At 36.7% G+C, this 16,273-nt stretch overlaps 1 protein-coding gene across 8 annotated transcripts in view; it reads left to right on the top strand.

Moving 5' to 3' along the window:
* The window catches only part of LOC129792243 (mediator of RNA polymerase II transcription subunit 13), a 36,622-nt gene that overhangs the window by 9,389 nt on the left and 10,960 nt on the right, over nucleotides 1-16,273 (top strand). For 6 of the 8 annotated variants that reach the window (XM_055831112.1, XM_055831116.1, XM_055831114.1 and 3 more), the window contains exons 4-11: nucleotides 8,041-8,128; nucleotides 8,199-8,282; nucleotides 8,958-9,301; nucleotides 9,396-10,044; nucleotides 12,143-12,391; nucleotides 14,157-14,319; nucleotides 14,409-14,989; nucleotides 15,075-15,468. In XM_055831112.1, the coding sequence (XP_055687087.1) occupies nucleotides 8,041-8,128; nucleotides 8,199-8,282; nucleotides 8,958-9,301; nucleotides 9,396-10,044; nucleotides 12,143-12,391; nucleotides 14,157-14,319; nucleotides 14,409-14,989; nucleotides 15,075-15,468 (2,552 nt within the window). The remainder of the gene's footprint in view (nucleotides 1-8,040; nucleotides 8,129-8,198; nucleotides 8,283-8,957; nucleotides 9,302-9,395; nucleotides 10,045-12,142; nucleotides 12,392-14,156; nucleotides 14,320-14,408; nucleotides 14,990-15,074; nucleotides 15,469-16,273) is intronic. The other 2 variants (XM_055831117.1, XM_055831118.1) reach the window with 2 other exon arrangements.

Genomic DNA, 16,273 nt, shown 5'->3' with positions numbered 1-16,273 from the left:
ATATTTAAATATTGCATGTGCTCCATGTTCATGCAGGTACATACAGTAGTAGGTAACATATTTACATATTAGATTATAAATATTCTGTAGGCTGGACAAAAGAATTTATGATCACTAATCACGATGAGTGCTGAAGAAGTTTCCATTTCTTCAAAGGTGATGTGTTTTATGCTGGCACTCTTAAAACAGAAATTTTGATAGAAATATTTATTGCTCAAGTCATTATGTTTATAAATCATTTAATTTTTTTTATATTATTAAAAAAAAAACATTTCATTTTTTTTTCAGTATAAAGAAAAAGTGCAGTTTTAGCAATATTTAAAAAATTAACAAAAAAAATTCAATGCAATGATTGCTCGGTCAACCACCTTCCTTTGGTAGATTATGTAGATTAATATTATTATTAAAGCAAAAGATTGCCTGAATGTATGTAACGTTGTGTATATACTTTAGGAGAATTTTCTTTGAATTCATCAAGTGGTGGGGAAAATAGTAAAAGAGAAGACGAAATAGCATATTAGCTGTGATTCTTTCTTCAAAGAAGCACAGCTTCTGTGTACACTCTAAAATGCAAAGTCGTCAGATCGGGCTCAAACTTGGGATGAGCACGAATTAGGGTCCCCACATTCCAAAAAACGGTGGCGCCAAAAATCTTTCCGTCCGTCCGGCCGTCCGTCCGTCCGTCCGGCCGGCCGGAACCTTTTGCTGAATTACAAGAGAACGGTAATAGATAGAGACTTGCGGTCAACGGCAAAGTTTATATATCGGGTGGAAGACATCCGATTATAAAGTCAGATCCGACCCCCCACACCCCCGTCCGCCATTTTGAATAACCCTCAAATTTTGTTTTCGCTATATCTCAGCCCCTGTAATAGCCAAAAATCTGAAATTTTTATATGTTGTAGGGGCCATCAAGACCTTTCCAACGATACCTCATTTTCCAAAATCGGCCAAGCCGTTTAGCCAATATGGCCGCCACAATTTTTAATCGAAAATCGGCCATAACTCGAGAACGGCTTGGCCGATTTTGATCAACTCGGGCTCAAATGAAAGCTCTTAACAAACCCTACAACTCTCTAAAACATTGCAAGTTCAAAAATTTTTTTTTTTTTTTTTTTAACTCCTTTATTGTTTTCCAGTGCTTAACACCATACAACTTTCTTTGACATTGATAAAAAAAAGACCCGGGGAGTGAGCGCCACTGCGCTCCACTCATCAAAACAACTTATTCACACAAATATTTGTGACGGTACATTCGTACTAAAGGAAGTGAAAATAAAATAACACACTAACACTCATATAAGTCCGATGGCCAATTTCTGCGAAGCCTTCTGCTTGTGTTGAGGCGTAGAATGTCGTCAGTTACAGTGATGTTCGGATGCAGGTCAAGCCTAGCCTTGTATGATTTGCTTCTATCAAGAGCAATTTCTCTGACTGTTTGGATGTCCAAGTCATTAAGAATTATCTGGTTTGGGACATACCAAGGTGCGCCAGTCATCATACGGACCATTTTGTTTTGGAACCTTTCCAGGATGTCAATGTTTGAAGATGCTGCTGATCCCCATAATTGTATACCGTAAGACCAAATTGGCACTATGGCTGTTTTGTAAAGAAGCACTTTGTTTTGTAGAGACAGCTTTGACTTTGGCCCCAGAAACCAGTACATCCTTCGCGACAAAATACTCAATTGCTTCCTCTTAGTCCATATGTGTGTCTTCCATGAGAGTTTCTTGTCCAAGTGCAGCCCAAGGTATTTGACCTCATCTGTTTGTGGCAACTCATGATTGTTTAGCGTAACCGGGGGGCACGTCTGCTTCCTCAAAGTAAAGGTGATGTGTTGGGACTTACTTTCATTCACTTTGACCTTCCACCTTCGCAACCATCTCTCAATGTCATGCAGATGTTCCTGGAGATAGTAGCTGGCCACGACCGGGTCTTCGTGAACCGAGACTATGGCTGTGTCATCCGCGAAGGTGTACACGGAAGTACGGGATTTTGTTGGCAGGTCGGCGGAGAATATCAGGTAAAGAAACGGTCCCAAGACGCTTCCCTGCGGGACCCCGGATTTCACGGCTCTCAGCTCTGTAGATTCATTTTGCAGTTGAACGTAGAAGGATCGGTTTTCCAGATAAGACTTCAGTATGTTGTAAAACGGGGGAGGCACAGAATTTTTTAGTTTGAAGCAGAGTCCATCATGACACACCTTGTCAAAGGCCTGACTAATGTCCAGAAAAGCAGCGGTACAGTACTTCTTCCCCTCCAGGCTGGAATTGATGACATTGACCAATCTATGCACCTGCTCTATGGTCGAGTGCCTCTCCCTGAAACCATACTGATGATCCGGTATAAGGTGCCTCTCCGAGATTATGGGTCTCAGTCGATGGAGCAGCATTTTTTCGAAAGCCTTCGAGAGCACCGGCAGCAAGCTGATCGGTCTATAAGAACTTGCATCCTCTGGCTTTTTACCGGGCTTCGGTATCATCACTACCTGGGCAACCTTCCACTGGATCGGAAAATAGTGCAGTCTCAAGACAGCGTTGAAGAGCATCACAATCAACCGGAAGCCAACGTCGGGAAGCTCCTGAAGGGCCTTTGCAGAAATGAGGTCAAAACCCGCAGCCTTTTTTGGATTCATTTTTTTGCGAATAGTGTATCTAACTTCACCGACAGAGAATTTTTTAATTGGAGGCCCCTCACCAATGCTCAGATCCGCCGATGCAGCATCCATCAGAACACTCTGCCCTGGAGGATCATTTGACCATGGAGAAAAAACTTTTTCTAGGTGATCGGCAAACACCACTGCTTTGTCTTTAAGGCACCTCGCCCACTCACCATTGACTTTTCTTATGGGAGGGATCTGTCTTTGTGGCTGCTTGAGGTTTCTCGTAGTCTTCCAGAGATCATAGTCAGTTGCCTCCGTGGGTGTAAGCCTCTCAAGGTACCGCTGTATAGAACCATTTGTAGTCTCAGCCAGTAGAAGCCTCAACTCCTCTTTTGCCCTGTTGAAACGTTGTTTATCTTCTCTCGACCTAGTTTGCTGCCATCTACGCCGAAGTCGCCGTTTTTCAGAAATCTTTTCCCTCACAACATCAGGGATGTGCAAGGAGGCACCTCTGTGCTCTGATAAAGGAGTTGAAGCCCACGCTGCTTCCTGGACCATGCCCGTAAAATTCTCAAGAGCCGATTCCAGGTCTTCGCTTGTCTTTAGAGGGATTTTGAGATTTATCTTCTCCTCCATGGTCTTCCTAAAGAGATGCCAGTTCGTTCTTTTCGAATGCAAGGAGGGTTTTTTGATTGGGGCAGCCACCTCTGCGAGGAGTTTTGCAACCAGCGGCGAATGGTCTGACGACAACTCGAAACATGATTCTATTGAACACTTCCTCAAGTCCACTCCCCTGAGAATACAGAAATCCAACAAATCTGGGATCTTGTTAGTATCTGAGGGCCAGTATGTAGGTTCACCTGTAGATAAATGTCTCAGATCACATCTTTCCATAGCAACATAAAGTTCACGACCCTTGGTTGTTGTTAATCGGGATCCCCAAAAGGTATTCTTTGCATTATAGTCCCCTGCAGCTATAAATTTGTTGCCGAGTGTATCAAAAAATTCTTGGAATTGATTTGCTTTTATCTTGTGTTTGGGCGGACAATAGACGGCAGAAAATAAAATTGACCCATTTAAAGTCTCAACAAAAACATTGGTGGCTTGCAGATGCTCTTCAGCGTATTTCTCACATTCATAGTGCCTCAGTGTGTTTCGGATGATTATGGCAGTGCCACCGTGTGCACTACCGTCCGGATGATTCGTGTGATATATAGTATAATGAGGTATTTTTATGTGGCTTTTTTGGGTAAAGTGTGTTTCGGACAGCAACATAATGTCAATATTGTTCATAGTTATGAAGAGCTTTAATTCTTGTGCATGTTGGCACAATCCATTGGCGTTCCACACGGCAAATTTCAGTATTGAATTCATAGTGAATTTTTACTTACAAGTGTCGTGAGTAAATTCATCACAGTGCTCATTTGTTGCATCAAAGCTTTCATCATGTCCTTAAGGTCGCTCATATCAGTTCCCTGTTGTTGACTTGTGGGTTGCATTTGAGCATCATCCTGCATCCTAGTAGCATCAGCATATGTTATGTGTGATGGAGATGGCATGTTATGGGTAGATCCCGCTCTCTCTAATTGTCTCTCGCGGAGCTTTGGATAAAGCTTCTGCTGCAGTTGTTTGTGAACTTGACAACCTCGATAATTTGCTGGATGATCTCCGCCGCAGTTGATGCATTTGACGTTGTTATCCTTGATTTTCCGGGGGCACTCAGATGTTTTGTGGCTCTCGAGACATTTCACACATCTTGCTGGACGTTGGCAGAAAGCTTTCGTATGCCCAAAACGTTGACAATTTTGGCACTGAGGGATCTCCCTTTTCGCATGGGGCGCTTCAAACTGAACCACGGAGTGCAGAAGACGATTGACGTCATAGATGTCTTTGTTGTTTTCTTTCTGCTGGAGATTAATGTAAAACATTGGCAGGGGTGCTCTGGTGGATTTGTGCCTCACATTTATGATATGTTGGACACTGTGGCCCAATGAACTCAATGCTGCCTTAATATCATCAACATTTGTAGTGTGGTGCATGCCCTTCAGCACAATGCGAAAGCTCCTCTCATTTTTAAGCTGATATGAATGGAGATCAGTGTTCTTAGCTCGAAGCTCCCTCATTAAAGCTCGATAGATTTCCACCGTGTTTGGCTGTATTTTCACCTGCTCATTTCTCAAGGATTTCAAGGTGTAACCGTCTTTTGCCACCAACTGCAGCAGATCAGCAAGTGGCTTTATTTCTTGCACACCATGCACAAAAATTGGTGGAGGTTTTGCCTCTCTCGTAGCATTTGCCGTGTCATTGTTATCACTTGCAGCCCCTTCGCCATTTTCTTTGTTGCCGTCTTGAAGAGCTTTAAAACGATTTGAAGTTTCTGCAGGAGTTGGCTTAGCTCCTAGCCAGTAATCATGCATCCTAGTCTGCTTACTCTTTGGGGTGTCCGATGGGCTACCTCCTCGTCTCTTTGAAGCTTTTGCTGTGGTCCAGCTCGTCATATCCTTAACGGAAGTCATATTTGTGGGTGGTATGAAAAATTTTCTTATATCGCAGAAGAACCACGGATTTTAGTGAGCCTTTTTTCGCCTTGCCCTTCCGCGGCCCCCAGCGATCTCGTGTGTTAAATGCCTGTGTCTCAAAAACGAGAAAAAGCGGGTGTAAGAAAAAATTCTTCAGAGAGACAAAATGAAGCAGCTTCGACACTTGCCTGTGTGTGTGTCACTAAGTTCAAAAAATGACCGCAAGTGGCGCTAAAATCGAAAACAAAATTTTCGATGAGTTTTCGATTAATATCTCGAGCACCGCTTTATAGATTTGTTTCAAATTTTTATATGTTATAGCTGGCTATAATATCTTTCATCATGCCAAAAATGAAGAAAATCTATGTAGCCGTTCCGGAGATATCGCGTTTTAAAGTTAACATGTCATATCTTGAGTCGCATAAGACCAACGCCCCGCGAAGCGGGGCGTTTTATATATACATATATAAAAGTAAAGTAAAATATATATAAATGCATAGATATACACATTATATATACATATAAAAATGCAAAGATAAATATTAAATAAAAAAATGCAAAGATAAATATTAAATAAAAATATAGCATGGATGGAACAGTATAAAGCGAAAGAACGGTAAGTAAAACTTACAGGCTGTGATTCTTTCTTTGTCAGTGAAATGTGAAGATGGCTGAAAATTGAGGATGGGCAAATTTTGAGGAGAGACTTACTCGTGAGCCGAATCACAGCCAACGCCCGCCACGATTAAGGCTAGGATTAAGGATGTGATTCGGCTCGCGAGTAAGTCTCTCCTCAAAATTTGCCCATCCTCAATTTTCAGCCATCTTCACATTTCACTGACAAAGAAAGAATCACAGCCTGCAAGTTTTACTTACCGTTTTTCCATTTCTATGATCGCGTGCGCATTCATTGGTATCAGTATATATGTATGTAGGTACATACAGTACATGACGCCGACGACTGGGCACACGACGACCTCCAACTTTCCAATTTAAACTTGTGGGTGAGATATAAATGAAAAGAAAAATATTTTTTTCTCAATAACGTGATATAAAGAAAAAGAATAAGGCTAAAAAAATTATAATATCAAAAAAATATGGTAATAAATAGTTCTTATTTTCAAAGTAAGAATTTTTCCTCAAGAATTCTTTGAAATTCTCATTACGACTTTAAAGCTAAGGAGATTGGAAAATTCCTTGGGCTGTTCAGTAGAATGTTAGAAAAATCTTTTCTAATTAAATTTAAAAAAAATTCCTTTAGAAAAAAATAAACACACAAAAAATGTTTTTTTTTAATCAAATGCACAATTTGTTTTACTTTATTGACCCTCAACATACCATCTTCACCACACTACACACACCCATACATGGGTATATGTATGTATATAGGCATTAAATAAATAATGTAGGTAATAATTAAAATTAGGAAATAAAAAGAAATATTTTTTTTTACAATTTGCGATTAAAAAGAAAAAAATATTAGCTTATTCTTACGATTCTTTTGCTCGAAGAAAAAAAAACCATTACTCAGCAACCAAAACAGTGGTAGTCACTATATGCATTGCTCTTTCATATATACAGTGTCGAGAAAAATAATAGGACCACCAATATAGGTTTTAAATGTACCCTTGACTTCAATCGCCAATATCTCAGGCTGTGGGAGACAGATTTTGAAAAGTGGCATAGATTCGGAAAGCTACATTCATCCCCTTTCCAACGATGGTAGATTTTCGAAAATCGGCCCATCCGTTCAATTTTGGTAGATGATTGAACAAAAAGTGGCATTTTTAGTATGGGTCTACTTGAGCGACTGTCAAAAATCAGCCCCTCAACGGATTTTGATCACCCCGGCAGTTTTGGACAGGGGAAGAATGTAGCTTTCAGAGTTTTTTGAAATTTTGAAAATCGGACACCCAGAAAAAAAGTTAGACGGGTTTTTGTGAGTGGTCCTATTTCAATAATTTAAGGGTTAAAATGCTTCCTAATTTACACAAAGTTTCATAACAAATTTTTATTTTTTTTTTAGGAAAAATTTATTTTCGCAAGCTATAAGCCTTTTAACTTTACTCAATTAAATTCAAATAAACACTTAAAAAAAATAAAAATTTACAAAAACTTGTTATGAAATTTTGTGTAATTTCACCCTTAAATTATTGAAATAGGACCACTCACAAAAACCCGTCTAACTTTTTTTCTGGGTGTCCGATTTTCAAAATTTCAAAAAACTCTGAAAGCTACATTCTTCCCCTGTCCAAAACTGCCGGGGTGATCAAAATCCGTTGAGGGGCTGATTTTTGACAGTCGCTCAAGTAGACCCATACTAAAAATGCCACTTTTTGTTCAATCATCTACCAAAATTGAACGGATGGGCCGATTTTCGAAAATCTACCATCGTTGGAAAGGGGATGAATGTAGCTTTCCGAATCTATGCCACTTTTCAAAATCTGTCTCCCACAGCCTGAGATATTGGCGATTGAAGTCAAGGGTACATTTAAAACCTATATTGGTGGTCCTATTATTTTTCTCGACACTGTATATGTATATTCTAAAGAAAAATGCATGATGTAGTATAAAAAACATTATCCAGTTAATGTGTGAAGAATTGAGAAAGTGTGTTGAACTGATAAGATAAAACGTGAATCGCATATTAATATCAGTTTTGTGCAAGAATGTCAAATGATAAGTTTTATCAATGACGTTACCTTCCTTACATACATACATGTTAGAATAAGAATGTAGTGTTGTCATCTATCCTTAACTTGTTATTGAAAGATTTTAAACAAAAAAATGGAATAGTTTTATTGGAAAAAAAACAGCATAAAAAGTCTTTATTTTCATAAAAATCATTTGAATGGAAAATTGAATAAATTTTACCTATTATTTTTAATAATAAATAATGTTTTTTTTTGTCTATTACAGAGGGCAGCGAACAGGGATCTTGGGAAAGCGCCTTATCTTATGAATGCCGTTCTCTATTATTTAAGGCATTACATAATCTAATTGAAAGGTAAGTTAACTTGTCCCCTGATTGAGGAGAAATGATGACATCACTTATCATTTCAATTTTCTTCCATCAGGAGCCTTTTGTCACGAGATGTTGTCCGGCTTGGCAGATGGTTCGTTCAGCCGTGCTCAGGTGCTGACCGTACATCTGGCAAGAGGTGAGTTTGATACACAATATATGATCCTAAATGTGATGAAAAATTGAATTTCGTGTGTGCATGTTTGTGTCCATAGGCTATCTCTCTTCTTTTTTTTTCTTACACTCCAAGGTGGAAACTATTTAACATTCTTGTTTATTGGTTATTAATTTTAACAAGGTGAAAAAATATATACATACATATGTATGTATGTACATAAATACATAGGTGTAGGTATTTAATATAGAGAAATCATGCCTCGTTGCACTACGTGGATAAGGAAAGGGAGAAATAAAAAAATATTTTCTTTCCTTCTTTATTCGTTTTTCATGTGTGTGTGTGTGATTTTTGGTGAATAATTGGAACATAATCAAATGGAAATTGTGAATGATTAAATTGAAATATCATTCAATCGCAATATTGCATATCAATTTCAATTTGATGCCAAATAATTTTGGCTTTAAGCAAAATAAATGTTCCTACAGTATTGCAACATGCAATGAAAAATGCGTGTTCAGGTGAAGTCTCTGCAGGTGATTCTTTAAAAATTTCAATGAATCATTCTGTCGTTCACTTCATTACAATTAATTAATTAGATACTTATTAATTGAATTTGAATTGATTAATAATTTTACTTTGAGCTTCATCTAGAAAAAAATAATTTCTCCATTTTTTAATTTATCTTTTTTCCCTTAGCTCCCACCATCTATCGTTCTCATTTGCATTCTTCGTGCACGGGGACAGTACGGTATGCGCTTCAATGGATCTCCGTGAACATCCAGTGGTACGTCGCTTGACGCCAGAATATCTTGCTGAGGCACAGCAGACGGCAAATGGTGGCGGCAGCGGTGAGGTGCGTCCAAAGCCCGTCATCCTGGCACCATTTGGTCTGTCGGCAACCTTGACGGGACAATTTTTTCGATCTGGCTCAATGGATCCTGTCACACAGAAAGCACTAGATGACTGGTGTGCTTTCTATCCACTCAATACAAATGGCAAGGATAATTCAGATCTTCCACCGATGGTTGAAGTTATATCAGGTACGTTACCACCTATACCTTTTATTTTCAGGAGATTTTTTTGTTGCATTTCTAACAATGATTTTTTTGTGTTTTTGACTCAAAAAAAATTAAGGTGGCATAAAGTTACGTTACCCATCGAAATACATCCTAGTCACGGATATCGATGAGAACACATTGAGTCCGGGTAAGGTGGTACCGACATGTTCTCAAGGGGGAATGACGACAAATAGCATAAATGGGGAAAAATCGGTGCTAGCAATACCCCAGCAAGACTTAATGTCACCGAATCAGGCAGAACGCGAGGGCATATCACATTCATTGACAGATATACCATTTAATCACAATAATGACCTAGGAAATCCACTCAGTATGCATTTGGCACCGTCTGTTGCAACAGTTCTGCCGGAACGTGTCTGGCAGGATTGTCTTACGAACCCCTTATCACAGACTGCCAACAATGGTGACTTAGGTGCAACCACAACATCCACTTGTAGCAATGTTGTGCCAATTTCATCAACATCCCCAAGTGGAAGTAGTAGTAGCAGCAGTAGTAATAGTAGTAGCAGTAGCAATGGCTCTACTGCTGCTACGGGGAATACAGCGGTAACATCGAGTGGAATTATGATTAAACAGGAGCCCGGTGAGGGTAGTGGAGTGATACTATCGTCAAATAGTGGAAATTGCAATAGTGACGCCTTCACATCAGCGCCAAGTTGGAATTTTACTGATCCAACACAGAAAGCAACATGCACGTGCTTTAGGTAAGTTACTTTCCTTTATTTTAAACTGTGTACTTGCTAATTAACTATTATATCTAGTGAAACTGATTCTAACTTAGGCAAGGTTTATTTATTTTTTAATTTCTTATAATGACACCCGCTCTCGTGACTAAGAAAGTATCAAAGTCCTCATGCTAGAAAGATGCAAAGTTTAATAAATGAAAAAAATAATAGAAATAAGATGAAAACTCGTAGAAAGAAATCCAGAATCTTTTAGCTGTGTTTCTTTCAGACACAGCTTTTGTGTACCGAGCAAAATCGAAAGTCGTCAGATCGGCCTCAAACTTGGGATGAGCACGAATTAGGGTCCCCACATTCCAAAAAACGTATGCGCCAAAAATTTTTTTTTCCGGCCGTCCGTCCGGCCGTCCGGCCGTCCGTCCGGCCGTCCGCCGTGGTTCAACCATAAATTGCAAGAGAACGGTAATAGATAGAGACTTGCGGTAAACGGCAAAGTTTAAAAGTCGACTGGAAGACGTCCGATTATGACGTCAAATTTTACCCCCCACCCCTCCGTCCGCCATTTTGAATAACCTCAAAATTTTGTTTTCGCTATATCTCAGCCGCTATTATAGCTAGAGGTCTGAAATTTTGATATGTTGTAGGGGCAATCAAGACCTTTCCAACGATACCTCATTTTCGAAAATCGGTCAAGGCGTTTAGTCAATATGGCCGCCACAATTTTTCATCGAAAATCGATCATAACTCGAAAACGGCTTGACCGATTTTGATCAACCCGGGCTCAAATGAAAGCTCTCAACAAACCCTACAACTCTCTAGAACATCCGAAGTTTCAAAAGTGACCGCTAGGGGGCCAAAAATCAAAAACAAAATTTTCGATTAGTTTTCGATGAATATCTCGAAAACGGCGACATAAATTTTTTTCATTTTTTGATATGTTATAGCTGACCATATTATCTAGCTCTATGCCAAAAATGAAGAAAATCTATGGATTCGTTCTCGAGATATAGCCTTCCAAAGTTGGCATGTCATATCTCAGGTTCTACAAGTCCGATCTTGATCAACTCAAGCGCAAATGAAAGGTTTCGAGAAACCCTACAAATGTCTAGAACATTGCAACTTCGAGAAATGACCGCAAGAGGCGCTAAAATCAAAAACAAAGTTTTCGAAAATTTCGAACTCGAATTTTTCGAAAATAGGGATATAATTTTTTTTCATTTTTCGATATGTTATAGCTGACTTCAAGATCTTTCAAACAAAAAAAAATTTATGAAAATCTATGGATCCGTTCTCGAGATATAGCCTTCTAAAGATTTCTTTGGGGTATGACTTTTCAACTTTTCCCGACTTTGCGCGTATTTAAATTAATTCGCAATCCAGTTTGCTCTCACAAAATTGGTACACTGAAAGAAACACAGCTCTCGTAAGCTTGGTCAGCTTACCAGTACATTTATTTTCATTAATGTTGTGATATCTGTTTTTTAAATTCTTAATTTTCATTTTTTTGTTTTTTGTATTTCTTTTTTTTTATTTTTACGTGACTTCCATTGGAAATTGGGAATAAGTTTTATTTTAACCTTAATTCATTTCTACAATTTTTTTAAAATTTCTCTTGCAATTTTTTTCGAAGATTTCTTTGAGGCTTCTCTTAGAGAAATCTTCCCTTCTCTCAAGTAATACACAATGTAGGTATTATTTTGAATATTTACGTATTCTTTTGTATTTTATAGTCTTGATTTGTATGTAAGTTTATTTATTTTTTCTATATACTACCTTCTTCCGTATATAATGCTGCAGAAACGATGAAATTTCTTACCATGCTTCGGCTGTTGTTGCACAAAATTTGAAACGTAAAGTAATTCCCATACCGTTGTGAGAAATCTTTAATTCTGCAATATTTTACTCAATATAATTTTAACAAAAACGAGATGTTGAAGAAAATTAGATTTCTTTTCCCATGGATTTATGTCTTAGTGAAGTAAAGTAGAGAAAAGGGGGCTAAAAATGTTATTTGTTATTTATGTTTAATGCAATCAAAGAAAAAAAAAGAAAAGAATGCAAAGAAAAGAAGAAAAAAAAACAAACACTACACTGAAGCATGGGCCAAATTGGCTTTCAGGTGTAGAAAAATCACTGGACGTTCATCGGCGACGAGTTGTGGTGGTAAAACAAGTGGTAGAACGGAGAAGGGAACACGAATAGGTCGAATACCCTTCCACCGGCGACACCATTCGTTGTTGTTGCATGGATCTAGCAGATCATCATCCACAACATCCCTTAACTCAACTGCAGCAGTTGCATCATCTGCACATGTTGTTGGTGTTCAAGATGCTCCCAACTCTGTCACTTCGACACCAACCAGTCAAAGGTTTGTCCCGTGAAAAAAGACCCCTTTTTAAGTCACAATCATCATCATCATCCCACTCTTTCCACGTTAAAACCAAGAAAATTCCCATTCAGACATCTTCTACAAAAAATATCATTATTCTAAACAATTTTGCAATTTAGTTTAACATGGACTATAAATACCTCTCTATGGGCTTTTAATGTTACATTGAAAAAAATAAAGGTCCATGGTATCCTTCTGACTGTTCTGACTACATAAATTAGATTTCATTAAATCAGGTGGAAATTAAAAAAAAATAACGGAAAAATGGACAAAAGCCACAGCATTGTTTCTAACATGAGGAAAGATTTTCATACTTTCTTTTTTTTAATTTTTATTTAGCAATGAATCTTCTAAAAGCTAGAGTTTGGGGTTGATTCTGTTAAAAATCTTTTCTTTTTTTATAAGATTTTTTTTATGACGTATTATACGTTAAGAAAGATTTTCAATAGAATCAATCATGTTATTTAATATTTCTTCCTTCCTTGCTCTAACACTCCCTTATTTTTCATATTTTTATTAGTTTTTCTTATACATTAACTTAATATTCTAATAGATACATAAAATATAATTAATTCCAAATTAGTTTCCCCCTGTTTTCATAGCTCCATTAGCTTTTGTACAATATTTTTTATCAATTTTGAATGGAAATGGATGATGATGATGAGGGATAGAATGTTGTAAATAAAATATCCTTCAAGGAAATCATTCTCAAATTTTCAAATATTCTTTCGTCCTCACTGTAATCTCATTTACACATTATTACTGCTTTTCCCAATGCAAGGGCAGTGTTTGAAAAGTTTCGAAAAAAGCGATTTTTTCATGTAAATTTAAAAAAAAAATTGAAGAAAAAAAACGTTGCCAAAAAAATATTTTTATTTACGAATGGAAAAGGGAATGTTACTTTCACATTGCTTTGACGCTTTTGGCTTTTGGTGTCCTACACGGAGATTGGATATATTTATTTACTATTAAAAAATAAATGTAAATTATTATCGTATTTAATGTTTTCTGCAGCATAGAAAACAATATATTATGTAACAATATTAACATACCCCAAAAAAAATGGTGAAGGCTGTGTTTTATGTACCCATACATATTTTGTTTTGTTTACTATTAGAAAATAATTTACCTATAGGTACATACATATCTATTTTATTTTCTTTAATCACAACCTTTCATTTTCATTTGCATGATTTTAAAACAAAGGCTAGTTTAGTGCAATTTTATTTATTTTTTGCTTTCCATTTTTCTTTTTTTAATTACCCAGCTAGTAAATAAATATTAGCTAAACAATTTTAGCAAACTGATAAATAGTTCTGACTTTGGAGAAAAAATTAATTCAGAATTAATTATTTATTTTTACAATCAGAATCATAAATTTTTGATAAGATTTTTATTTTTTAAATGATTCAAAAAATATTTAATTAGGAACAGTTATTTTTTTTAATCAATTTTAAATTTGTAATTAAACATAAAAAATAATGTATTGGGCCTATATATTACTACATATATAGGTTCTTTTTACATAGGTACATTATATACAAACAATATTTCTAATTGAGAATCGATCACATTTCATTTTCACGGGAAGCGGTGTGCAAAACTATTGTAAATATTATAAACATTTATTCTTTCTTTTTTTTTTTGTTAAATTAAATTTCAAAATTTATTAAAAAGTAATTAAACATAAAATATGTCGATTGATAATTTTTTTATGTTGTTTTAAAAAAAAATTAATTTTCAGGGCTGGAAATTTACCACAAAATCATCCATCATATCCGAGACATTCTTCATTAGCTGAATCTTTAGCACCAATACCGTCCGTGGGTTCTCCGAGCAGTGCGGGACCATCTCCACATCCAAATTCAACGCAATCACAACCCACGTCAGTTCCACCAGCAGATCAGGTAGGAAAAGATTTCCTATTCTTTTTTTTAAATTAGTTTTTAAAATAGATTTTACGTTTATTTTTATTTTATTTTGTTTTGTTTTGCAGTTGCTATCAACCATATCACCGCATCCACCGTCATCTGTAAATGCAAGTGCTCAGCCACCGACACCAATTGAGGCGCATCTGGATAAAAATACTCCAGCACCAACACCAACGGATCAACATGATTCCAAGGCTGTGGCATCGCCATATCAGCAACAGCAGCCACAGGCGCAGCAGCAGCAGCAACAGCATCAATCTGTATCCGACGATATGGCAACATCAATGTCAACATCTGCAAATGCAGCAGCAACAACACTTGCTGGGGCAACGCACTGTCACACAACGTCATCAGCAGCAACACCCAAAAGTGGAGCAACAACAATTCAAAATGAACAGCAACATGTGAAGAAGTTGGACTCAATGGGCAGCTTGAAGACTGCCAATATTAGTGTAAACAATAGTATGAGTGTAAATAGTAGTGGGAGTAATTGTAATTTAAGCAACACTAGTGGAAATAGCAATGTTAATAGTTTTGTGTCATCACTAAAGAGACCACAGCTCAGTTCAAAAGACTATGAAAATATCATTGATGATGATTACATGCCGCACCAATTGCTCTATGATTATTCAACATGGGAAGCATGGTAAGCGTGCTATTTTATTATTGATTTTAAAAAAAATTTCAAACATTGAATTTAATTTCTAAAAAATAAAAAATCTTCTTTTCAGGCTAAATCATCCAGTGAAACGGTACAAACCCAACGAAGAATCAAAATTAAATCAAAGTTACGATTTATACGCGGGCCGAGTGCATTCTCAGGCACATTTTGCACCAGCATCCTCATTGGGATCACCAGCCACCATTGAGGGGCATGCAATGAAGAATACGGTGAGTGGTGGTAAAAATATTGAATCAACGATGTGTGGGCCGATGGATGAGGAGGCAGAAGCACCCCTTCTTCAGGCGCACGAAATCAAAAAGGAGGCCACTGATGGTGGTGATGGTGGCAAGGAGGGGAAATGTCTCACAGAAAGTCTCTTCACAAGTGAAGGTCTTCAGGCTTCCTATAAGGATCTCGATCAAATTTTTGACAGTTCCGATGAAACTTCCAATGATGAAGCGGTAATAAAAGTTGCAAAAGCAACAATAAAAAAATAAAATAAAATCATGAAGTTACCAGTGGTGTAGCCAGGCGGGTAATCACCCTGAAAGTTTACACTGTTTAGATTTTTTTCTTTGAGAATTAAAAGAAATTAATTTCAAGATAAAAATTCTAGGAAGAATAATTCTAAAAGAAACAGCAACAAAAAAAGGATAAAACATCACATGTTAGAAAGAAAATGTTAAATTTTGAAATGAAATCCTCAAACGTTAGAAAAAATTATGACAGTAGAAAGAATCTTAGAAATGTGCAATGATACACAAAACAAACATTTAAAAGAAAAAAGAAGTTTCAAACGTTAAAAAACGTTTATCGTTAGAAATGTCGATTTTTACAAAAAATTAGGGGCGATTCTGTCAAAAAAAATCTTTTCTTGCAAATTGAAAAATGTAAGATTTTGACAGTTGAAATTTTAAAATTATTTTATTGTCATATTTTAACCGCTTCGCATTCAGATCCAACATAGAAACAACGAAACATGCGCCCTATTTATCACATTATTTATTCTAAAAATAAATACTATCAGAGCGCATTTATCAGTTAGAACGTTTTCTTTTGGCTCTTCTGCATGAAATTTACACAATCTTAATATGAAAAAAAAACATTTTAATTCATAACAAATTAGGGAAATAAAATGTTTCACGTTTGAGTTTATCCTTAATGAAAGAAACAAATTACTGAAATATTCAGAATATTCTTTCCAAAATTCCAAAAATCTTACAACTTCTAAATTATAAGAAAAAAACAAAGATTTTTGACAGAATG

Source organism: Lutzomyia longipalpis, chromosome 3 (genome assembly GCF_024334085.1).
Source record: "Lutzomyia longipalpis isolate SR_M1_2022 chromosome 3, ASM2433408v1".
Classification (NCBI taxonomy): Eukaryota; Metazoa; Arthropoda; class Insecta; order Diptera; family Psychodidae; genus Lutzomyia; species Lutzomyia longipalpis.
The sequence above is the reverse complement of the archived record's forward strand: the minus strand, read 5'-3'. Positions and strand labels throughout refer to the sequence as shown.